General features: G+C 46.3%; 1 protein-coding gene and 1 long non-coding RNA gene across 2 annotated transcripts in view; one reads left to right on the plus strand and one right to left on the minus strand.

The window, feature by feature from the left end:
* PKDCC (protein kinase domain containing, cytoplasmic) overlaps positions 1-14214 on the minus strand; it is a 41830-nt gene extending 27616 nt beyond the window's left edge. The window contains exon 1 of the mRNA XM_081904118.1: positions 13101-14214. Coding sequence (XP_081760244.1) covers positions 13101-13841 — 741 coding nt within the window. The 5' untranslated portion in view covers positions 13842-14214. The remainder of the gene's footprint in view (positions 1-13100) is intronic.
* Positions 14215-14303: 89 nt separating this feature from the next.
* LOC309366123 lies at positions 14304-23803 on the plus strand. Its single transcript, XR_014166528.1, has 3 exons — positions 14304-14542; positions 19041-19155; positions 23516-23803. It is a non-coding gene; the product is annotated as an uncharacterized lncRNA (long non-coding RNA).
* Positions 23804-25499: the final 1696 nt, after the last annotated feature.

A 25499-nucleotide genomic window follows, 5' to 3' on the forward strand; every position in this document is an offset into this window, starting at 1 on the left:
TTTGGCCTGACTCGGCCTTTCAGATCACATTCTTTATTTGGATAATTATCTGCTACTTTTCCAAGAGGGAATCAAACTAAAAAGGTGGCTTAAAATAAAAATAAGTTGTTGGGGTTGTTTAAAAAAAGATCACAAGAAAGGAAAGCTAACAAAGAGCTGTTAACCAGCATCACATTAACTGTAGTCAACAGCAGCAGATGAAAAGCCTGTAAGACATGTTGCTCTTCATCAAGATTTTCTCCCTGCTGCTCCATCCTCTGGAAATCAAGAAGCATTAAAAAATAATAATAACTGCATCAAATGTTCTTAACACAATGCTTTCGGAAATTGCATCTTGAATCATACACAGGTTTGCCACAAATACATACACACAAAGGCACATTCCCCACCAAAAAAAGATAATCACAACTTCAAATGATGCCCCTGGGGAAAAAATCCCCAAATGCACAGCTGGGCAACATCTTTCTGTGTCACCTGAGAGCAATGGCTGCTGTTTGGTTGGTCTTAATAAAAGTCATAACTCAAGCTGCGGATTTTTATTTGAGTTCTTCTCTAACAGATCAACACAGCTACCTTTGCTTTTTGTGTGCCCTGGAAAATACTGTATGCTATTTTCATGACAAGCAATACCATGAGGAGGTATATTAAAATAAACTAAAAATCTATTTCATTTATGAATTGCTTCCCAAGAAGCATTTCAAATTTATATAATTTCGTAAAATTTATGTGCCGCTTAATTGTTGTTGTTTTTTAAAAAAAAGCTTCAAAGCAGTTCACAAGAAGAATAAAACACAAGGATGAAATCATCAGTAAAAAAATAGTTGAAAATATCTATTTAAAACATAATTTAAACCAACAATAAACAATACACAAACACACACACACAAACACACACACAGAAACACCTGCTGGCATTCTACATATCTTGCCAAAATGAAAATGGTTTTTGCAGGTGCCAGAAACAGTACAGTGAAGGCGCTTGACTGATGTCAATAGGCAGGGAGTTCCAAAGTTGCCACACTAAAAGACTCAGTTCTTACAAATGTGGAATGAGTGTGATGTAGCAGTTGTAACAGCATCAGTTCTACAGACTGAAGCGGTCAAGTGGGCATCTGTGGGATAAGGATGCAGTTAACAAATTACAACGCCCAGAAATCTTTGGGGGAAGATACCATGTCCTTTTATAGCGGTATTCTACTGCTTTAAATGTGTAGCGTAGACAAGATCAAAGCGAAAGTACGAAGAATTCAGAGTTAGGAATCCCTGGCTCTCCTTGCACAACTTCCTACAGTGCTCCGTGTTCCCGGGCTGGTGAAATGGAATGACTGTTCAGCCAGTTCTTTAGATGCACCCTTTACACCATCAGCCTGTTCCGACATAAAACTGCCTTCTGTTGCAAACCTCAATTGTTTCGAAAGGGTACTGAAATTAGTCACAACGGGTCCAAGAACAGGCCTTTTGTGGTGAGGATTTTGAAGAAAAAGCAGATGAGGGTTGTCACCCGCTCCTATTAAAGAAACAGCAAACTGGAACAGACCCCTTAGGGAGTGATTTACATGAGACGAATAATAGAGGGTGTCGAAAGACGCAGCTTGATAAATTGGGCTGCATTTCTTTTGAGAAAGGGCAGTTTGGAAAGCGAGGGAGGTGGGGCCTTTTATTCAACATTATCGAGCACATTTTTACCTGCTTCCTCTTAAAAACTGCACTACCTCGCCTTCCCCAATTTCCCCCTAAGAATTTGCAGTCCAGCCCTTTCAGAGCAGAGACCTCCGGCACTCGTCTAATAATGACACGGATAGTTATGGCTGGTTTGCAATTGTATCAGCTCTGGGCTTCCAACGGCAGCAGAGTTCTTGCTAACAGATCCTTTCCTCACTCTTAAAGGCTCAGGATAACATCTGGGCCTTGGGGGAAGCATTCTCGCAAGAAAGAAGCACTTTGTGTAATTCATCTTTCCACGCCAAGCTGCATCTGTCTTCTCCCTCAACCCACCTCCTGTCTCCTGCCAGCCCCCTCCAGCAACCTTCCTTGGACCGTGATGGACTCCAGCAAATTGCCATGAGGTGGCATTGCTTTGACCTCACCACCTTGCTTCACCCTCCATCAAGAACCAACCAGGATAATAATAATTTTATTATTTATACCCCGCCAATCTGGCTGGATACATGCATCACCTTGAGATGTCTTGTCCACAGCAAGAAGACAACCAACCCCCAGTGAGAAATCTTCTGCTGGGGCCACCATGAGTCAGTGCAAAACAGCGAAGAAGAAGAAGAAGAAGAAGAAGAAGAAGAAGGAGGAGGAGGAGGAGGAGGAGGAGGAGGAGGAGGAGGAGGAGGAGGAGGAGGAGCCTGCAGATGCTTCAGTGGGTTTAACTTCATGGTTAGTTATCACAGAAAATTTAACTCCATTATTACCTACTTTTAGCATCTTTGTTTCCTGCCTTTTCCCCAAGGAGGTCCAAGCAGAACATAGGGCATCACGCCCTCCGCCCACCTCATTTTGTCCTCATGTAACCATAGGAGGTAAGATTAGGATGGAGATTTATCCTCACCCTTCTTGAATGAGCAGAGATTTGAATCAGCATCTACTGGTCTGATAACTCTCAAATTCATGACATCACAAGGGGAGAGATAGTTTGATATCTAGTCTGTGGTTGGACTGGGCCCTATCTGTGTGACTTTACTGGCAAATCAGAAAAACATTTATCGTATTTAATCAGTAGCTATTCTACTAATACAGGCACCCCCAAACTTAGCCCTCCAGCTGTTCTGGGACTACAACTCCCATCACCCCTAGCTAACAGGACCAGGGTCAGGGATGACGGGAATTGTAGTCCATAACAGCTAAAGGGCCATGTTTGGCGATGCCTGTACTAATATGGACCCCAAGGAGGCTTTCAGCAAAACAAAAAACCACCACACCAAAGAAACACATAAAACCAAAATTATCACATGTTAAAATGACTTTTTCCATTTTTTTCCCATGGCCAGCAACATTCCAGATGTATGCATCTAAGATTGCCAAGTTCAGCCCCTAAAAGCTGGAAACAGATGAGTAGAAGCTCGTTTTTATCAACATACACTGAAGACTCACACACCCACCCCTCCAATAAAGTCTTCACTGCACGATGGGGGGAAAATAAGAGAGCTGGTTGGACAGACCCCATTCCCAGGGAGCCTCTACCGGGTGAACAGAACCCTAAGAGAAATACACCACATTTCCAAAGTCCCTTGACGGTTACAATCAGCTTTCCTGCCAGTTGGCACTAACATCAGAAGAAGAATTGTTTGAGACGAGCTGTTTATGACCGGCTGAGCCCGCATGAGGCTTATAATTATGTTTGATTACAGTAAATCAAACATCGCTATTGTCTCTTTACAATCACAGCCATTGTTTGAAATTAACAGCTAAGTTACTGCAGTTACCAAGCAAAGGATTTCTCTGCCTTCTCCAGACTGGGAGGTGGCGGCAGGTACAGAGTCAATATATGAATATGCCTGCTGTTTTCCATAGTATTATATGGTAAAAATCCAGGAATTTGGTGATTCTTCCCCCTCCCCTCCCCACTTACAGGTCAGGAGAAAAGAGATAGACAGGCCATCAGCGGAGTTTGATGGAGGAGGGCTGCAAAGCAATTAGTGGGGCTTCTAAATCTTCAGATACAATAAGTCAGTGACCCAGATCCCCCCCTTTCTCAAATGCCCCTCATTATTAAATCAACCTTAATGAGACACTCTCCTCCGCTACTCCTCCACCACCTCCCTTCATTCCAGAACAAAGGACATTCTCATTTTGATCTGCACCTGCCCATCACAATGGCTGGCGGGAGTGGAACGAGATGTGCGAGATGTGGAGGAATTGAAATTGACAAGCAACTTGAAATGCCCCATAAGGCATGTGTGTGTGTGTGTGTGTGTGTGCGCGCGCGCGCGCATACATACATACACACACGTTTTTGTTGTTCTTATTTAGAAGCAGTTGTTACTGTTGTTATTTAGAAAAAGTAGTTGTAAGGGGCCGAACCAGCTCATGTATTTTCTTTGCAAAGATGCGTTTTTTGGTACAGACAGGCCTTCCACAGCTGAACTCTCCCTCATATCCCTTCATCTTGTTCTCTGTGTTTTTTCTGATTTTCTCAATGTCCACGGGGCTGGGAGCAGCGCCCTTATAAGAAAAGGCATGGGCTTGTTTAGTTTCGGGAAAAAGAAGGCAAGTAAGCGGGGGACGTCACAGAGGCGTGATTCAACTGAATTATGTTTTTCTCCCTCATAATACTAGAACTCTGGCCATCCAATGTTGGAAAACCCAGGACAGACAAAACCAAAGCACTTCTTCACACAGAGCAAACTGAAGCCACAGGATCTGCTATCAACAAGGTGCAGGGATGTTGACAAACTCAAATTGCTTTAAAGGGTATTTGTAGATAAAATCGTGGAGGATAAAATGGTCAATGGCTAGCCTTAATCAATCATAGTTGTGATGGTTGTGGGTGACCTCTGGTGTCGGAGGCGATATGCTTCTGAATATCCGTGGCCGGGAAGTGTAAGTGGGGAGGGTGCTCTTGCCCAATGGCATCTGATTGGCCACAGTGAGGAGAGGATGCTCGGCTGGACAGGCCATTGGCCTGATCTGTTGGGGTTCTCCTTACATTCTCATTTGGTCCATCTGGACTCCTGAAGGTGAACACTTATTTATTAATATATGTGTGCGCCTGTCAAAATTTAGTACACAGAAAAGGAAAATATGGTGGAATTCTTTCTTTTTGTAACTCACTAAAAAACCACGAATCAGTTTCCTTACATGTTAGGGTCATCAATTCGACTAAAGGCATTCATGCTGATTCAAATTGCAATTGATCACTCAATTACATTTTCTTATAAATTAAACAGCTGTTCAGAAGCATTTGTGCATTCAGTCTATTTATATCCCATTAAATGCTTTAAGGGGGAAAAGGGGGCACTTTATTTTTAGAATATGAACTAGCTATTATTATCTTTAAGAAAAAACCCCAAGAGTCAAAAACAGACATTTAGCTGCCTGTCTGCACCCCAGCTGAAAAACAAAAGTAGTTTGTCCATGTCTGCATAATGTGACGTTCTTATTTCTAGGCGCCAGGCAAAAAACATTCCTCTTTAACCAGGCCTTTGGTTGATTGACATCCTATGCCCTTTTAAAATGGGGGGGTTGCAGGGGGTGTAATTGGGTTGTTTTGCTTTTATTTTGATAATGTATTTTGCTGTTTTATATTCTGATTTAATCCTGTGAACCACCCTGAGACCTGCGGGTATATGGTGGTATATAAATTATTAATTATTATTATTATTATTATTATTATTATTTCTGCCTCCCCTCATCTGCTGCCATTCCCAGCTGGCAAAAGAGAAGCTTGGATTTAAAATAAATCCACTCTTCTGTGAAGAATCACAGAAAAAGTATTCAGCCAAACGTCAACCTAACGAAACTGCTCTTGAAGCCAGTCTAATCTCTGTCAGTAAGAGATTAGTTTTGGAGCTGGCACTGTGAGTACCCAGCCCCAAGACATCCTAGTTTGTTCTTCCTGCAAATATAGACAGCCCATATATATTCAATGATGTACCTTGACAGGTGAGTGAACTCATATGGATTATGGGGAGAGAAAGAACATCCTTGAGATACAAACGTCCCAGGATATGCAAGGCCTTCAAAGTTCAAACATGCACTTTGAATTGGGGCCAGGAGCAAACTGGTAGTTGTCATAGAAGAGGATGAGTATCAGAAGGCATGCAGCAGTTTTCTGCACCAGGTAAGAAGGCTTCGAAGTCGCCTTCAAGGGCAGCCCCACAGAAACTGTGTTGCAGTAATCAAGCCTTGACCTTCCAGAGGCATGGGTCACCAATGGAGCAAGAGTTGTCATGTTCAGAAACAGTAAAAGCTTTCTAATGATCCAAAAATGGGGAAAGAGTGTCAACCTGCCACTGAATTTACTATTATATTTTCACTGCGCAGGGAAGGATGCCACGTGGATTTCAAAACTCATGTATGGGATTGTCTGGAGCCAGTACTGCTTGAAGGGAATTGAAAGGGTAAATAGTTTGTGTTGAGTGATCCTATATATATATATACTCTGAGATTCCAAGCCACGAGTTCTGATTTCTGATTGGAGATTACAGGCTGCTCCAGAATAAGGGGCTATTTGTGGATAAATAGGCTAATTCACTAATGCTTTGGAGGCCCGTGGCAACCCGTCACTCACTGTAGATGGATGGGCTGCTGAGCTGGAGAGAAGAGCAGGAGAATGGGTGGTCTCCAGTGTATTCCCTGCACTCAAGGAAGCAGTAAAAGGAAAATGAGCTTCTGTTCTTGAAAGCTCTCTACACTTTCTCTGGACACTAAGAGCTTTGCTTTAGGAAGTTCGCCTAAACAGGTTGGGTTTATTTAGAAAGGCTGTCCCCTCCTGTCAAAATTAAATCAGAAGTCAGAAGGGCCTGGGGTAGGGGTGCAAGGGATGGAGTTTCAAGCTTTCCCAGAAATTTATATAAAGAGATCAGTGAAGTGATGCTTTTTGCAAGAGGCTGGTTTCGCCATTATTCACTTCAGAGGACGAAGGATGAAATCAGAAACTAAGATTATAAGGCAGAAGAAATGTTGTCACACAAATGCATGCAAAATTAATCTATGGAAGTCTTGGCCAGAAACTCAGATGGGGAAGAATGAGACAAATTCATGAAGGAGAGGCTAATATTCATTATTGTTCAAATTATTATTATTTTTCTTTGTTTGTGTGTTTATATTATAATATTTGTATTGCATCTTTTTTTGCCAGGGTGGTTTTATAAGAAATAAAAGGGAAGGGGGGGGGGGAACATGTAAAACCAAAATGAGATAAACTCAAGCAAAACCATTAAAAAGGTCTAGAAAATATGAACGACTCCACTGGCACTGGAAAGATGGACAGAGTAGTAGGCACCAGGTGAATGGCACCACTACCAAAAAGGCCCTGTCTCTCTCATTGCTAGTATAAACCTTAACTCAGATGTGGGGAGCAAACACAAGGCAGCCTCTGAAGAAGGCTTGGCAAGGACCAGGGGCAGAACATCTGCCTGGCATGCAGAAGGTCACAAGTTCAATTCCTGGCATCTCCAGGTGGGGCTGGGAGGGACCCTTGATCTGAATCACGGCCAGTCAGTGTCAACAATGCTGAGCTTGACAGACAGTCTGTCTCAGCATAAAGCAGCGTCCTAAAAACTTAAACACAGATAGGCTTATATGAAGGCAGGCAGTCCTAAATGGGATCTCCGTGTTTAGAGGAGCCGTGTTTGGAGGCAGAAGCGGAGAGACAGTTTGCAGGGGTTTCTGCCTTTAACATCATCATTATTATTAGCAGCAGTAGTAGTATTTAATGAAATACTGCTTGATGCCAAAAATAGGCTTCTAAACGGTTTCCAAAATATTAAGGCCAATTGCACAAACATTAAGATATAGACATTCGTAATTAAAATATACACTAAGGCAACAGTGCAGCAATTAAAACAGGAGGCTTCGGGCTGTGCTGGGTGCTTCCCAAAAATATTGGGGCTGGCCAGCATTCAAAATATGATTCTGGACTAGATGGAACTTTGCTGCAGTCCAGCAGGGCTCTCCATAGCATCCTTACAGAATTCAGCTTCCAGCATGGAGACGAGCCCAGTTGAAAAAGATAATCCACTTTAAAGCTAAAATGGAATGAGACCTGCACTTAAACCATATTCCAAAACCTCTCAAGGACAGAACAGATTCAGCCTTCTAGACTCTTAAAAGGATTTTGGCTTGTCTGGGGGTTTGTTGGAACGCGCCGTTAAATCCTGCTCAGTTTAAAAATGGGAAGGTCTAAAGCAAAGGCTCCCAAAATGTGGCCTACAATCTTCATTCAAGGGGTCCCACAGTGTGCCTGCAGATCTGTGGTTGAAGCTGGGAAATGGGCACATCCATTTCACTGAATATTTGATATTAATTTTTAATGTACTTTTTAATTGCTTCTTTTCTTTCTTATATTGCATTTGAAGTCTAAGGAATTACAGTTGGTACCACAGGCAGAAAAATATTTAAGTGGTCCAACAGGACCCCCAGTAATTTTCAAGTGGTCCGTGGGCAGAAAGGGGGGCATTTGGGAAACGCTGCTTGCGAGCAATCTTCTGTAGGGTTCTAGACAGGTTGATGCTATTTTGGAGCAGAAAAGAATCAGACTGGAGTATTCACAGTACATCTGTAGCCTGATACAACCTCAAAGCTGACTGAAATCCTTTGTGGGGGGGTGTTCTAAAAAGCATGAATATTGAATACACAAAACAGAAAGCCGCACTCTGGTCTTACCCCAAACATCCTCTGAAAAAGCTATTTCAAAAGCTCTCAGAGCAACAATAGACAGTGGCGTAGTGTGGGTTGTCAGCACCCGGGGCAAGGCAAGTAATTTGTGCCCCCTAACCCATGCATTTGCGCCCCCTAACCCCCAGATGTTGCGCCCGGTGCGGCCGGTCCCCCCTGCACCCCCCACGCTACGCCACTGACAATAGATCTATCAGTGGGAGTGGGTCCACGATAATATCCAGCTAGATCTACTGGCTTCCTTTTTATTCAGATCCTTTGCCTGTAATGCTTTAGTTTAGTGCTTGTCTGCATTTCACCAGGATTTTTAAAAATGAAATTATGCTGGCGGTTTTTCTTATTTCACATCCGCCTTCCCTCCAGTGTGTTGGGGATCCTGCTCAAGTAAGCCTTACTGAGCCTGTGAGGAAGCCAAAGCAATCTAAACCCCATTGGCAAATATGGTTCTGATTATTTAAATGAAATTTACTCATAATTGGGGTGGCACTTAATCCATGAAGTCGTAATTGACCAAGGCGGGAGAAAAAGGCTCTGAAAGGAGGTAACTAGATGGCCCTTGATTCTCTTTCAGGGTGCTCCCCATCAGGATATTTGCTCACAAAAGGAACTGGGGAGGAGGAAGAGAAGATAGGCATTTCTGAGACGTGCTCCATGGAATTACAAATAAGAGGAACAGCTCATTGCGCCTCCTCTAATTTTCATGGGCCTAATGGAAGAGACTTGCTCAAAACAAATCTTTTCTCTGCAGAGCGGCTGGGTGTCTACAGAGAGAGAGAGGCTAAATGCCCGGCTTTTGATAGAGGCCGAGCTTTCATTGTGCGAGGAGGCCAGCCAAATTCTGTGTGGGTCCCCCACCCCACCGAAAAGCCCACATAAGCTCTTGTTAACAAGCACAGTCCTTAAAGAGGCCTGAAAGCAATGGCTACAGCTTGAGATGAAGTCGGATCCTGGCTGTCGGAGAGACCCTGCAGCCCCAATAAATTGGCCTCTGGGAATTCTCTAGGGCTGGTATTCCTCGCCACTCTTCCTTGGGGTAAGCCCATTTCAACTCAGCGAAACTTCCTTCCCAAGGACTGGTTAGATTTTGCCTTGAAGGTGGCTTAGTCCAAAGACACTTTTTCTCAAAACTGGAGCTAGTTCAATGAAGTGGCTCTGTCCTGAGTGAGGACCTAAAAAGGGATCATCTGTAGGAAATGTAACTGCCTGAATGAGAGGCTGTCGGGGTACTGCTTGGGGTGGGGGGGGGAGAAGAGGGGTTTACAGTCAGGTTTGCGCATGTTGATTTGGAAAGCAAGACCCATCAGTGGATTCACTGTGGATTATTCCCAGGCATAGGATGGCAGCCAAACAGTGGCAAGGGGAGGGAAGAAGGGGTACAAACAGAGAGTCTCTCAATCTCTCTCTCCTTTATCTGATAATATGACATTGTCGACAGGCCCAAAGGGGAAGAACTTGCGCACACCCATCTCCAGCGAGAAACACAAGGTGAAACAAAGTCCTCTTTAAAAACAACAACAGAGGGGGGTGGGGAGGGAAGCTTTAGCTGTCAAGCTCCATCGACCGCCTTGTCTGCGCTTTTGACAAGACCAATCTGATGTGCTCCCGAGTCAAAATTGCTAACAGAGACCTCCTTCTCCTCTCGCTGCTGTTTCTGGAGAGGGGAGATCTCTCTCTCTCTCTCTCTCTCTCTCTCTCTCTCTCTCTCTCTCTCTCTCTCTCTCTCTCTCTCTCTCGGGTCATCTCCCCTCCCGACTCCTCGCCGCCCTCCCCACCCCCTCTCTCTGGCAGGATCGCAGCTATGAGCCGTTTCTCGTTCTCCTTCCTGAGCGGGAAGCGATTGCCAAACCGGGTCAAAAAACCTAGATTCGAAATTGAGAGGCCTGTCTGGTTCCTCGGAAGAGACTCCGGCTAGAGGCTCTGTTCTCAGGGGCACCCAAGCCGATGGGAACAGGCTCTTGCTCAACTGCTGTGCCGATCGCCGCCTCCTGTTACAGAGCAAGGGGTGTTTGGCATCGAGGCCGCCAAGACTCTTGTTTAGACAGATTGCCCCTCCACACACACGTACTCACTAGTATTTTATTTTGGTGGTTCTGTATTACAAGTGTACTATAGCGGGTGGTCTCTTTAAAGAAGAAGAAGAAGCTATAAAGCTCCTCTCGCATACGAACTCCTATCGACTTCCGCTGGGTTTACTCGCGAGTAAGCGGGAACAGGATTTCCAACTTAATCGTTTTCAGATCCCATGCCATTTCAACGGGAGAAAGTGAAGGCTTGATTTAATGCATCCGCGGCGGGGGGGGGGGGGTTGTGTGTGTGTGTGTGTGTGTGAAGTTTGCAAGTGATTCAGTTTTCCAGAATACGGTGTGATTTATTACCCGTAGACATCAACCGATGGATATTTGCACAAAACAGGAGAATGTATGAGTTCCCTGTCCCGAGGAGCACCGGGAACAGACATTCGGGCACCATCGGGAGACTTGACCTCCTCGAGGAAAAGGGGTTCTTTCTAATACGAGTATTTAAAATCCCCAATTCAAGCCTGCAAGTTCTAAGATCGGCCACGATGCTCTCGTCGGCTAAGAACTGCGGCTGGATGTCATCGAGGCCCCTTGTCTTGCTGAACGCAGACACCCGGTTGACTACCCAGAACTTAAAGCGAGCGCTTAGCGGTTCCTAGTCTGCAGCCCGGCTCCCTTCATTAAGCGAAAGCCAAGGTTCTCTTCCAATTAGGCATTCACGGCGCTAGTCCTCCGGGTGCGCTCGGGTGCCGCCTTGCAAAGGCAGAATCCCACTGCGCGCCGCGCTACTGAGAGCACCGACGTGGCGGAGCTGTTAACTCAGAGAAGATCCACACCGATTCGACCCGACGCCTAACTTCCTAAGAGTTGCTGAAAGCTTGCCCGATTTCTCCCGGGTTTCTGGCACTCCCCTGTCTCCAGCTCAGAGAGATTAAAACGGAGAGCTGGTTGGGGGATCTACACGTCTCTGCCTCCTTTCTGCTGCTAGATCAGGTCGCCCGCCCACATCTACACGACTGTGGAACTCGCAGGTTTGAACACGCGGGACTGCCACCGTCGCGGCTTAGTCAGAACTTCATTCTAAGAAGCGTTTCCCCCAATCGACGTAAGAAAAGTCCTATTTGTCTACCCCAGCTCCTCAAGTTTTCTTCCTGATCCAAATGTTTAGGCTGTTAACACAGCACAAATCATCAGGCAGCAACAGATAAAGAACTCTGTGCAACTCCCAAACTTGGCACGTTTTGCTCTCGACAGAATTCCCTCTAAGCCTCCACCTCGCTAGCTGTGTATCTCTGTGTTAGGAAGCTACCTTAAACCAGAGCAGACCATTGATCCATTTAGTTCAATATCGTCTCCACACTGAGCTGCAATATTTCAGGCGGGGTTCCCACCCCAGCTCTACTCGAAGATGCTGAGGATTAAACTAAAGAGCTTTGGAGCGCAAAACAGACTGTACCAATGAGCTCTTCCTCTCTTTTTTTTAAAGCTGGGTTTTAAGCAAATTTATCAGGAGGCGAGGTCTTAAATCCACTAGAATATTTCCAATTTGGGCTTCCTCAGGATCGCGGCCCTCTCTAGCGCAATAAAAGCTGCCAAATATTTCTGATTTATCCAGCATTCTCACCCACCGGATTAGAATTTCCGAAGTTTAGGGGAAATACCCCCAGAACAGCTGTCTCAAGCATCCCGACCCCGAAACACACGGAGGAACGGCAACATCCTATGCATGTATTCACGGAAGGAAGTCACACTGAACTCAATGGAGCTTACTCCCAAGTCTGCGCGTTTAGGACTGCAACTGAGGATTAATCAAAGCATTTTAATTGGCACATAAACGTAAATTGGCACATAAATTGGCACAAATCTCATAGGAATTCCTTTAAGCTTCGTGCGTCCAATATTTAGGCTGCAGTTTATGCCGGGACCTTAAGTACCGTATAAGGACACGTTTCACGAAACTCACTGGGACTTCCTTGTGAGGAGAGAACATTAGGTGTCGAGGATCGGGAAAGCAGTCTAACCCAAATCAAGAGACCTGATCCTATTCACTTTTTCCTGGAAGTGCAAATTCAGAGAGTTCTCTGTCACACCCACCCAAAATATCATCTCTCTAGGATTTATTTCCAAATGAAGTTCATCGGTGGCCAAAATGGGCTTTAGAACTATAAATCTTGGGTTGGAGAGCATGGCAGCGCATGTTTGCCTTCGGACAGATCGCAGGGGAACTTCCAGAAGCAAACGGGTCTCGGATGTGCTGCCAGACGGCTCGATCCCAAATCACACTGCAAATCACACCTAGGTGCCATCTTCGCCTTGGGAGGAGCGAGCAGCAACAGCGAGAGGTCGCACGTGGCCGGCCGCGCTGGTAAACTTCCCTAACTTGACGCGTCAGGAGGACTGTGGTGCAGCTTAACTCTCCTTCCACAAACCCGCCAGTTCCAAGAGAGCCCAATTAAAACATCATTATTCCAGAAGCAAAGAATACAGCCCCGCCGGGAATTGGCAGTACAATGGCTTCCCTCCCAAAATTCCCCCTTTTTTCTCCTAATGCAATACACGTCTAAACAATTTTTAATAAGGCAGGATCTCAACAACAAAAAATCCAACCCCAAGGTTTAACTAGGTTGCTCCACTCGATCGCTCACACAATTAATAAGAATAAAACCAGTGTGTCTGTCTGCGTCTCTCTACCTCCCCCCATCCCAATTCTTAACACCGGGACCCCCCCCCATTTACCTGAAGGATGTTGGGGTGTCGCAGCCTCTGCAACAAGACCATCTCCTTGGCGATCTTATAGGAAGCCAGGCGGTAGCAGCCTTCCAAGGAGGCGTACAGCTTGACGCAGTTGTCGATGTCGTGGCCGCCGAAATCGACGGACTTGAGGGCCACGGCCAGGCTCCGGTTGAGCACGGCTCTGTAGACGGCCTTGGTGTAGCCCGAGCCCAGGTAGTGCACGTTGCTCACGTTGCCGATGTCCCGGCAGCCGAGCGCCAGCGGGCCGAGCGAGAGCTCCAGCTGCGCTCGCGGGTGGTCCCAGGGCGCGCCGCCCCAAGAAGGAGCCCGGGGTCCGGGCAGCTTGGGGCGGCTGCTGCTGCTGCTGCGCTCCGTGGAAGAAGACGACAAGGAGGCAGAGAGCCGCTGCGGAGCCAGGTCCATGAGCCGCCGCTCCAGGGGTCGCACTGCCAGGCGAGCGCCGGCAGCAGCTGCCTCCCGAGGCGGCTGGTAGCGCAGCACCTCCTCGTAGCGCTCTCGGATCTGCCGGGCGAGGTCCTCGGGGAGGGGGCGGCTGCTGCTGCTGCTGCTGCTGCCGCCCGCCTCCCCCGGCGAGCCCGCCAGCGAGTGCGTGACGCCCGCGCTGAGCTGCTGCTGTTGCTGCTGCTGGGGATCAAAGGCCGGGATGAAGAGGACGTTGAGCAAAGTGCCCAGCAGGAAGGACATGCAGAAGCCGGCGGCCACGGCCAGCTTGCGCCGCTTCATCGCCCCGGAGGGCTCGGGCAGGGCAGCGATCGCGGCTCGCCGCTGCTTGCCTCCGCTGCTGCTGCCGCTGCTGCTGATCAGCTTGGCTGCCGCGAGCTCCTTTGCAACATTCCAGCTCCGCAGCAGCGACGGCCAAGGAAAGAAAACCACCAGCGGCTCTCCCAAAAATAAAAGCACCCGCCAGCCGCCTCTTCACGCTGCCCGGCCGCCGCTCCGCTGCCCTGCCACCCTCATGACACTTGCCTCCTCCAGCGCCGCCTTTATAAAGCCTCCCCGAAGCGCTTATTATTAGCTGCAACCCTGCCAGGAGGGAGAGGGCAGTTCGCATTTGGAACGGGGGAGGGAAATGTATTTGGAATCCTCCGAGCGTTCTGCACACATGGTGACGCCGCCTGATTGGCGGCTCGGCGCCGCCCGCCGAACGCGGAGGGCGGCACCGGGGTGGATGGGAAACGTAGTCTCCCGCTCGGCGCGGAGAATGGAGAGCGCGGGGAGGGAGGACTACGGGTCCCAGAGGGCGCTTCTGCGGAGGAGAGGAAAGGGGGCTCCTGGAGGAGGCGCCGCGGACTCGATAACGGTGTCGCCCGCAGAAGACAGCGGTGAATGGGACCGGGTATGGGGCCCCTTTTTGCCCGGAGGCTGGTTCGCGGCATCGCCGCCTGACCCGCAGGGAAGGGAAGGGGGTCGTCGGAATGCGGAAAGTAGAGCTTGAAAGTTAGGAAAGCGTCAGGAGTCGGAGGGCGGGAGGTGAGGATGGGTGTCTTGGAAGGTTGTATCTCTGCTTGGACCTTTCTGGATTTGGGGATCCGACCCAGGGTGTCCATCTGAAGACAGGAGTCCATCCCTCTGCTCGTGTGCACGTGTGCGCGTGTCGTAGCCGGACGAACTGACACCCTCTGTCTTTCCTCTTACTTTGAGGATGCTGTGACGATTCTGTGATCAAGTGGTGATTTTGTGGGTGGGTGGGGTGTATTTTTAAATGCTTCAAGAGCTGTCCAGATACTTCCGTCGCTTTCACCCTCCCGCCGCGCCCCTTCATCTGCCGCCCTCCTGGCATTGTCCCATGAATCATACGCGTGAAGGAGCCTCTGTGGAACAGGCAGCGCCCACGTCGGAATGCCGATGTGAGCCAGGGAGGTGGGCAGCAGAAGAAGGATGGGTGAGACGAGGAAAGCGGCTTTTCTCCCCCCACTGCTGACCTTTCAAAAATATGTCCCAAACCGAATATCAGCTTCAGAATTGCATGAGGTCATTTATTCTTTATGGCAGCGCTGATGAACCGCTTTCCCTATTCATTTGTACATATTTAAAGTTATGGCCAAATGCCTGTTTGTAATAAATAGGAATAAACGTTTATTTTAGACTGTGCTTGTGCCACGCTCGCAGCTGGCCCTTGTACTGCTAGAGATCAATATCAAATATCGATGCTTGCTTACGTGAGAAGGAAACAAGGTTCACGGAACTCAGTCGAGTTTACTCCCGTGTAAACATGGATGGTTTCTTTAAAGTCAGTGGGTAGGATCCAGACTTGGTCCCGTTTAGGGTAGGCCCACTGAAATCAATGGGTCTACTCTAAACATGTCGGTGTTCAGCATCACCGCTCAATACAGGTTGGCATTTTAAGGCTACTGAATGAAGCTCAACCTTACTTTACCTCCCCTGCCCCACCCCCCACCAGCCAGCCCCATAACACCTACAAATTATGGGTCGTTTGGAAAGCCATTTGTGTAAATGGGAGGCGGGGCTCAGCCTTCGGCGCTGAATCGCCTTTGCCTGGAGGGACAGACATAAATCCGGTTTAAAATACACAGTTGCAACAATGCCGCGATAAATCGCCGCGATTAGGTTGGCCGAGGGTGTTAAATGAGGCGAACAGAAAATTTACTTTTCCGGACTTGCGAACTAGGCGAGTCTTAAATGGGCCGGGCGCCTTTCAATAAGGCGAGTGAATATTTCAGATTTCCCAGCTCAGTCCCCTGTGCCCCTATCTACTCAAAAGTAAATCGCGTTGAGGTTAATGGGATTGCCTGAGACTGCAATCCCAGACACACTTACCTAAGAGTAAACCCCACTAGACACAAATGTTATGCTAGTAATAGAACTGAGATTCATCCAGCGGGACTTACTTCTGCATATCCATCAACAAAGAATTGTGAGGTTTTATCACAGGGGCGGAAGAGCTACAAACTTTCAATTAGCGACAGAGTGTTTAAACCTTCCTCTTCAAATATTGCGCGTGGATCGATTTCTCTGGTAACACACACAAAAACTTCGGTTGGAGGGAGGGTGTGTGTGTCCTGTGTCTTGGTCCTCAGAGAAAGCTGCAATGCTAAACCTACAATTCTCGGGCTGGCCTTGATCCCCCGGCTCAGCTCGGACGTGAATTGCAGGGTCTGGGTGTTAATGGTGCGCTTATCCATCAAGGGCTGCATGACGGCGCTGTTAGCAACTAATTAGCAAACACAAAGGGAGAGCGCATCGGAGCTGGGGAGAAGGGCGGCGGCTCCAGGCAGCCGGCTCGAATCCAGTCCTCTGGAAAAAAAAGGGCTGGCGGAGTGTGGTGCCGCTCATGTCACCCACACAAAAGAAAGTGGCGTTGAAACTGTCAGTAGCCACCAGCCGGAAGATTTGCGGGCAGCAGAATCAATTAATTTCACCTCCTGGGTTTTGGTCTTCGGTGGAAAGGCTCCTGGCAAGGGAGGAAAACAGCTCCATCAACAATGCATTCCTCCCTTCAATTTTTATAAATTGTGGCTACTATTTTTTTATGAATTCAGGTGGCTACTGAAGCGCTTCTCAGTGCTGGCACCCCACTTAAAAAATAGTATCCACAGAGAAGCTCACCAACCTCCCCCTGACAATATTTTCCATACTAGGTTAAGACTTGATTATCCACTCAGGCTTTTTAAAACTTTCTTTTGAAACAAACCATGGGCCTTTGAAGGTGGTTTAAATAAACTTTATAGCTACCATTTACTATTATTATATTATATTATATTATATTATATTATATTATATTATATTATATTATTATATTATATTATTAATGTAATATAATATAGAATAGGCTTTTATCACTGAAAGTGAAACCCACAAGAACCCCACAAGATTCATCAGAAGTGTGAACTGTGGATGCACAAGTCATTCACGCCTTCACTTTTGTCACTTTGATCTAACCTCCAAAGTTAAGCTTAGGTAAAGGAGACTGGACTTTTTCCCCCCTTTGTACTCTGCTGTCTCCATCCTAAATATGTTTGTGTGCATATGTCCTGTTGATTTTGAGAAAGTGTATTTAGCCTCACCATAAAGATCCCCTAATGACTTGGGAAGAAACCCTGTTTATTTCTGCTGGACTTGCTTCCAAGTAAAAAAGTGTGTCTGGGATGAGACTACGCAGTTTGGGAGTTGATTTAATCTACATCAGCAGGGTTGAGTTCTGTGTGGTTTTACAATTAAGGCTGAATTTGACTTCTTTGAGAAAGTCATAAACCTATATTTGTTTTCAAGGACAAGGAGAAATGTATGAAAGGCACATATGTGTGGTCTACCATACAGAACACAGACACTTATTTGTATAGAGATAAATAAAATGAATGGAGATTTACAGTGAGGAGACAGTGACTTATCTGTCTGTATAGAAATATTTGGGAATGACTGACTCATTGACTCACTCAAGGGAATAACAAGATTTTATTATTATTACTTTTTAAGGCAGCTGCATTTGCCCATAAGCGGGGGGGGGGGGCTCAAAAATCCATAGCTGGACAATGTACCTGTGCATGCTCACAGCCGAACTAAACAAAATGTAACAAAATGGTGCACAAGCTGTCAAGTGTGCCATCATTTTTTCCATTGGGCTAGAGATGTTACCCAAAGCAGGAGTTAAGGGGAATAAAGGAAAGGGGGTTACAAAAACCAGGCAGGATGTTGAAGCCTTGAGGTCTGCAATTAGACTGGATTAATCTTTACTGCATGCTTGCCCATATCTGGTTAAACCTAGGATTATTTTTGGACAGTAATGGATTGTCAGAAGCTGTAGCTGGTGCAGAATGCAGTGGCCTGACAGCTAGTAGGAGCATCTGGCTGAGAACATGGGACACCATTTTTACAGCATCCTCACTGGCCGCCCATCGACTACCAAGCTGGGCTCAAGGTTCTCCTATTAAGTTACAAAACCCTGAGCAACGTAGGTCCAGAATAAGTCAGGGACAGCCTGAGCATTTATATCCCAGCTCAGTCACTGAGATCATCTGCAGAAGCTCATTCCCCAAGTTGCCAAGGGCCATTTGACAATAACAATCAACTGAGCATTTAGTGTCATTGACCAAGTATTGTGGAATACTCTGCCATACTCAGAGTAGACCAATAAGCCTACATACCCCCCTCTCGCTCTCCAGGCTTCAGCGAAAGCTTGCACTCGCTCCATAGGATGCACACACATTTCCCCTTCATTTTTGGAGGGGAAAAAGTGTGTCCTATAGAGCAAAAAATATGGTAGGTAGCACTTAGGTGGCTACACAGCCCAATCATTCTCTAAAATAGTATATACAGTGGTACCTCAGGTTATATACGCTTCAGGTTACAGACTCCACTAACCCAGAAATAGTGCTTCAGGTTAAGAACTTTGCTTCAAGATGAGAACAGAAATCGTGCTTTGGTGACGCGGCGGCAGCAGGAGGCTCCATTAGCTAAAGTTGTGCTTCAGGTTAAGAACAGTTTCAGGTTAAGAATGGACCTCCTGAATGAATTAAGTACTTAACCCGAGGTACCACTGTATATACAATGCATATTTTTATTACCATATGTATTACCGGGTATGTATTCCTCCAAGGAGCTCAAGTGATCTGCATGGGTCTTCCCCTGCCCCCTCGATTTTATTGCCAAAACAGCCCTGCGCGGTAGGACTGACTACCAGGGTTTCCCAAATTTAGTTCTCCAGCAGTTTATGTACTACAATTCCCATCATCCCTGACAACTGATCCTGCTAGCTAGGGATGATGTAATCCAAAAACAGCCAGAGACCCAAGTTTGGGAAACCGTTGGCTAGCCTAAAAAAAGACAGTGAGCTTCGTGATTGGGTGGGGATCTGTGCCTCGGTTGATACAGTCTTTGTCCATCATTCTAACCATCGCACCACATATTTTACCAATTTGATATAGCACATGTACCAGAAAACTCGCCGCGCCTCTTTTCTGGTAGGATCCACATCTCATCCAAGACTCCAGAGCCACAGTGAAATTCTAGTGACAAGCTGAGGATGCCAAGAGTGAATCTGAATCTGAACTCCCATCAACAATATGTTCCTGATTTAAATGTAATATTCTTTTAATTGGACGGCATGTAAACCATGAAGCGGTAATTAAAAGAGGGTGGGAATCTGGTAGATAACTTGCAGAGAGAATCTGAAAGGCAAGCGGGCAGACTCATCCAAGACCCTCAGGGTCTCCCCCCACCTCAGCCTTTTCTAACTTTAATAACTTCAAGTATCCAAATAGTATTTTTTTTTAATGAAGCACTCATGGATGATACACTCAATATGCTACGTATTAATTAGACAAACATGAAGGTTTTAGATTACACATGCAGAGCCCTCAGAAGAGGTTGCCGATCTCCCCCTTGCCATATTTCCTTTTCATTATCCTTCGCTCTGATGCCTGAATTTAAGCACTCTTGATCAAACTCTCAGTGAACTAGGCCACTGGTTCCCAGACGTTTTTGGACCACTGCCTCCTTGGTCCCATAAACCCATCCCCAGTGCCCCCTACCCCTGTTTAAAAAACATCGTTCAGAATAGCACTTTTCACAGCCCACTAAGGAAGAGTGCAACACAATAAAATCCAAAACAGGAACAATTAATTGCACCTTTATTCAAAATCCACTTTAAACAATTTCCTTTAATCAATTCAACAAAACTGATGAACTCAGCAGCTTTTTCAAAGTCTGATAATCATTGACACCCCCAGAGCCCCTGCCCCCGCTGCCTCCTTGCTTCTTAGTGCCCCCTAGTTAAATCAACCATGCCCCCTATGGGGCGATACCACCCATTTTGGGAGCCACTGAACTAGATGTTTGAGAGTCGGCCCATCCCAATGTCTTTAAATTGAGTTTCAAACATAAATGGGAGGTTCAATGTGAAAATGCCGGAGAAACAGCTATACAGTTAAGTTGGGTCCTGAGACCTTGCGCTAGAAATGGAAAGGAACAATCGGGTTGCACAAATTAAATAGGTAAAAAAAAAAAAGGTAAAGGACCCAGGGACGCGGACTTATAAAAAATATTGGGGGGGGGGCGGGAAAGCTCATGAATAATAAATAAGCTCATGAATATGCAAATAAAGTGGCGCCGCCTCCTCGTGAGCGAATAGGGGAGAGTGTGCTGCGCCTATTAATCAGCTCCAAAGGAAATTGGGTGGAGCTTTTGCTCGGGAGGGAGGGCAGGAGGCATGCAGCCCGCCCCTCCCTGTGCATTTTGGGCTGGGGGAGGGGCGGCGATGGCGCTCTGCTGGAGGGGCGCCGGAGATTATTGGGGGGCGGAGCCCCCCCAAACGAATTTTTGAGGGGGCTTGGGTCCCCTCAAGCCCCATGGAGTCGGCGCCTATGAAAGGACCCCTGGACAATTAAGTCCAGTCAAAGACGACTAGGGGTTTGCAGCGCTCATCTCGCTTTCAGGCTGAGGAAGCTGGCGTTTGTCCACAGATAGCTTTCCGGGTCATGTAGCCAGCATGACTAAACCACTTCTGGTGCAACGGGACACCATGACAGAAACCAGAGCACATGGAAATGCTGTTTACCTTCCTGCCACGGCGGTACCTATTTATCTACTTGCACTGGCATGCTTTTGAACTGCTGGGTTGGCAGGAGCTGGGACAGAACAATGGGGCTCAGCCCGTTGTGGGGATTCGAACCACGGACATTCTGGTCTGAGCCCAAGAGGCTCAGTGGTTTAGACCACAGCGCCACCCACATCCCATTACAAATTAAATATCAGCAGCCCAGAGTGAGGATAATACATCAGCATTAAAGGGCTCCCATCTGAGAGACTTAACAACCCAGTCATGTTGGTGGTCCCAGTGAGTACAGTCTGCACATCTCATGGTGCTCTGATACCATCCTTGTGACAGATGGAAGGAGGGGCATGCTTGCATGATATGAGGGAGAGCATAAATGGACATAAGAGGCTCAAAAAGGACCAAGACACATTGAGATGTCAAGCCCAAGAGTCTACCAATAACACGCCACCTGCTGGTGTTTGATGATGGGGCCATCATTTTCCAAAGCAAAATGCCAAGCCCCCCCATCTTCTGTGATCCTCAAGAGTGGTCAGGCAAATTTTGGAGGTCCAGGCTCCTGCTGCAGTTTATCTGCCACACGCACAAGACAGCTTTCTGATGCTTTGCCAATTTTAACATGGCAGCTCCTGTTCTCCAGAACTCCCAGCCTATTGAATGCTAGAATTGTAGAGTTGGAAAGGATCCTGAGGCTCATCTTGTCCAACCCAGTGCAATGCTTCATTGTACTGTTTTCAGCACTTGCTATATATATATATATATATATATAAAACCCTGCCCAGACATGCAATATTATTATGTACTTATCCTTTTTACCATCTGCTGCACTGTTTGATACCGAGTCTCCACCCCACTTGGAAGAAAGGTGTTCATTAGTTAGAAAGATCCCAAGACTGTTAATGTTGTTAACACAGGTGGACTCTGTGATGAGTCCTTGCCTGTCAGAATACCACATTCACACCATACTTTTAAAGCACTTTAAGCAGTCCTGGCTTGCCCCAAAATATCCCGGGAACTGTAGTTTGCTAAGGGTGCCAAGGAGTTGTTAAGAGACTCCTATTCCCCTCCCAGAGCTACAATTCCCAGCATTCCCTGTGAAGAGGAATTAACTGTTAAACCACTTTGGGAAATGTAGCTGTGTGAGGGGAATAGGTGTCTCCTAGCAACTCACAGCACCCTTAGCAAACTACGTCTCCCAAGATTCTCTAGGAGAAGCCAGGACTTGGCTAGTTTAGATGTATTCAAGTCTCCAGGGCCAGATGAACTGCACCCAAGAGTATTAAAAGAACTGGCAGATGTGATCTCAGAACCACTGGCAGTCTTCTTTGAGAATTCCTGGAGAACAGGCGAAGTCCCAGCAGACTGGAGGAGGGCAAATGTTGTCCCTATTTTCAAAAAGGGGAAAAGAGAGGACCCAAATAATTACCGCCCAGTCAGTCTGACATCAATACCAGGGAAGATTCTGGAGCATTAAGTAAACAGTCTGTGAGCACCTAGAAAGGAATGCTGTGATCACCAATAGTCAGCATGGATTTCTGAAAAATAAGTCATGTCAGACTAACCTGATCTCGTTTTTTGACAGAATTACAACCCTGGTAGATGAAGGGAATGCAGTGGATGTAGCCTACCTTGATTTCAGCAAGGCATTTGACAAGGTGCCCCATTATATTCTTGTAAAGAAGCTGGTAAAATGCGGTCTTGACTATGCTACCACACAGTGGATTTGTAACTGGCTGACTGACCGAACCCAAAGGGTGCTCATCAATGGTTCCTCTTCATTCTGGAGAAGAGTGACTAGTGGGGTGCCACAGGGTTCTGTCTTGGGCCCGGTCTTATTCAACATCTTTATCAACGACTTGGATGATGGACTCAAGGGCATCCTGATCAAATTTGCAGATGACACCAAACTGGGAGGGGTGGCTAACACCCCAGAGAACAGGATCACACTTCAAAACGACCTTGCACTTGGGCAAAAAAAATGAGAGGCACAAATACAAGATGGGTGACACCTGTCTTGAGAGCAGTACATGTGAAAAGGATCTAGGAGTCTTGGTTGACCACAAACTTGACATGAGCCAACAGTGTGACACGGCAGCTAAAAAAGCCAATGCAATTCTGGGCTGCATCAATAGGAGTATAGCATCTAGATCAAGGGAAGTAATAGTGCCACTGTATTCTGCTCTGGTCAGACCTCACCTGGAGTACTGTGTCCAGTTCTGGGCACCACAGTTCAAGAAGGACACTGACAAACTGGAACGTGTCCAGAGGAGGGCAACCAAAATGGTCAAAGGCCTGGAAACAATGCCTTATGAGGAATGGCTAAGGGAGCTGGGCATGTTTAGCCTGGAGAAGAGGAGGTTAAGGGAATGATATGATAGCCATGTTCAAATATATAAAAGGATGTCACATAGAGGAGGGAGAAAGGTTGTTTTCTGCTGCTCCAGAGAAGCGGACACGGAGCAATGGATCCAAACTACAAGAAAGAAGATTCCACCTAAACATTAGGAAGAACTTCCTGACAGTAAGAGCTGTTCGACAGTGGAATTTGCTGCCAAGGGGTGTGGTGGAGTCTCCCTCTTTGGAGGTCTTTAAGCAGAGGCTTGACAACCATATGTCAGGAGAGCTCTGATGGTGTTTCCTGCTTGGCAGGGTGTTGGACTCGATGGCCCTTGTGGTCTCTTCCAACTCTATGATTCTATTTAAAAGGGGCACCATAACACTTTAAATGTACAGGGCAGAGGGCTTTCTCAGTAGTAGCGGAACACCCTCCCATCAGATGTCAAGGCGATAAAGAACTACACAACTTTTAGAAGCCATCTGATGGCATCCCTGTATCAGGAAGTTTTTAATTTTTGATGTTTCATTATGTTTTTATATGTGCTGGAAGCTGTCCAGAGTGGTTGGGGAAACACAGCCAGATGGGTGGAGTATCATCATCATCATCATCATCATCATCATCATCAAAGGCAGTTTCCTGTGTTCCGGGACAGAAAGTGGAAGAGAGAAATATAAAAGAATATAAAAGAAGAATATAGTTCTTAGCAGATGTGTGTAACATCCACGTTACCAAGAGCTGGCAGATGCAAAAATAAACAAACAAAATCAGTTTTGAGTTCCACATGCAACAACACCCTGACAGTCTTGTTAAATCCCTTCCAGTAGACAAGTTGTTGTAACAGAGATGGTGTCCTGCTCCTGATTTTTTGTATGTGTGTGTGTGTGTGTGTGTGTGTGTGTGTGTGTGTGTGTGTATATATATATATATATATATATATATATATATATATATATATATATAAAAAATTAAAGATTTACTTTGTTTACAAAAGTAAGTGCATTGTCTCTTTCTTCAGGTTGTGCTTTCATTTTTTTCAAGCAGCCCACCATGTGGAGAAGGATCAGTCTATCAGCCTCTTTTACACAGAGCTGGCTTCTTCACGGTTATAATTTCCCTTGATGGCTGGCGTTGCTTCCAGACACCTAACAGCTATTTACCCATCCCTCCCCTCTTAATCACAGAACCCATTTAGAGAGGGATTAGCAGCTTTCACACATAAGCAAAGGGAAAACCTCCCATCGAGAACACAATGGAAGCTTCTTCCCCCTTGGTGGTTTCTTATCAGATAATGGAACAAACTCTGCCCTATTGGAAGGCTCTTGTTTAGCCAGGTATTTTGCATTACAGTCTTACCTGAGGTGGTTCAGGAGCAGGAATGTCAATAGGCCAAGTTGTGGGGGAAGGGGGCGCAGCAGAAAACAGCCAGGAGGAGAGGCTGTTTTGAAGACCACATGCTGGTAGCAAAATGAGTTGCTGTTGTTTTTAATTTAGTTTTCTGCAATTAAGGAGGCAAGAACACCCTCCTTGATCAGAGGAGAGATCTGCCTAATCCAGAAACTGCTCACAGTAGCCAGCCAGGCTGCTCAGGGAAACTCAAGAATGGAGTGTGAGAGATTGCTGAATGGAGAGAAATCAGTAGAGCATGAGACTCTTAATCTCTTAACCTCTCAGGGGCTGGGGGTTCCAGCCCCACGCTGTGCAAAAGATTCCTGCATTACAGGGGGCTGGACTAGATGACCCTTGTGGCCTCTTCAAACTCCACAAGCCGATGATTCTATGAAAGCAATAGTTATTTCTGATCATTCCCACCCACCCTAGTATCTGCCTGATGATCTGACAGGCCCTCTCCTGCATTTGATGAGGTGACTGCTTCAGACTACAGAGGTTCTGTCTTCAGCTATTCAGATATGCCATCGTTAATTTAAATATTATAATATTCCATTTAACAAAACAATGCTGTCCAGGGTTGTAAAGACTGCGGAGAGAATAACTGGGTGCACTCTTCCCACCTTGGATCAAATCTATGCTTCCAGGTATCATAAGAAAGCTGCAGACATAGTGCAGGATAGTGTGCACCCCAGAAATGATCTATTTCAGCTTCTGCCTTCTGGAAGAAGGTACAGGGTTATAAAGACTAGGACTAGCTGCCTGAGAAACAGTTTTTATCCAAATGCGATTTTGGTTTTAAACACAGTGTAAGGTAGTCTCCATGGGAGTATATTGTATTTAATTATGGGGTGTCAGAGTTTTAGGGGGCTAACCAGGCTGGGATAGCTGGGGTAGCAGGCTTGTTGGTTTTCGAATGTCTGATGTAGATTTTTTTCAATTTCGTTGTTCTGTATGGGACAATGACAATAAAGATTATCGTATCGTAAGTCATATAGGATCATGTCTTAATTTAAAGTCATATTAAACATCTAAAGGGCTGTCAGGTTGAAGATGAACCAAGCTTGTCTTCTCTGCTCCAGAGAGCAGGACTTGATTCAATGGATTCAAGCTACAAGGAAGGAGATTCGGACTGAACATCAGGAAA

Source organism: Podarcis melisellensis (genome assembly GCF_964234715.1).
Source record: "Podarcis melisellensis genome assembly, chromosome: 3".
In the NCBI taxonomy this organism is placed as follows: Eukaryota; Metazoa; Chordata; class Lepidosauria; order Squamata; family Lacertidae; genus Podarcis; species Podarcis melisellensis.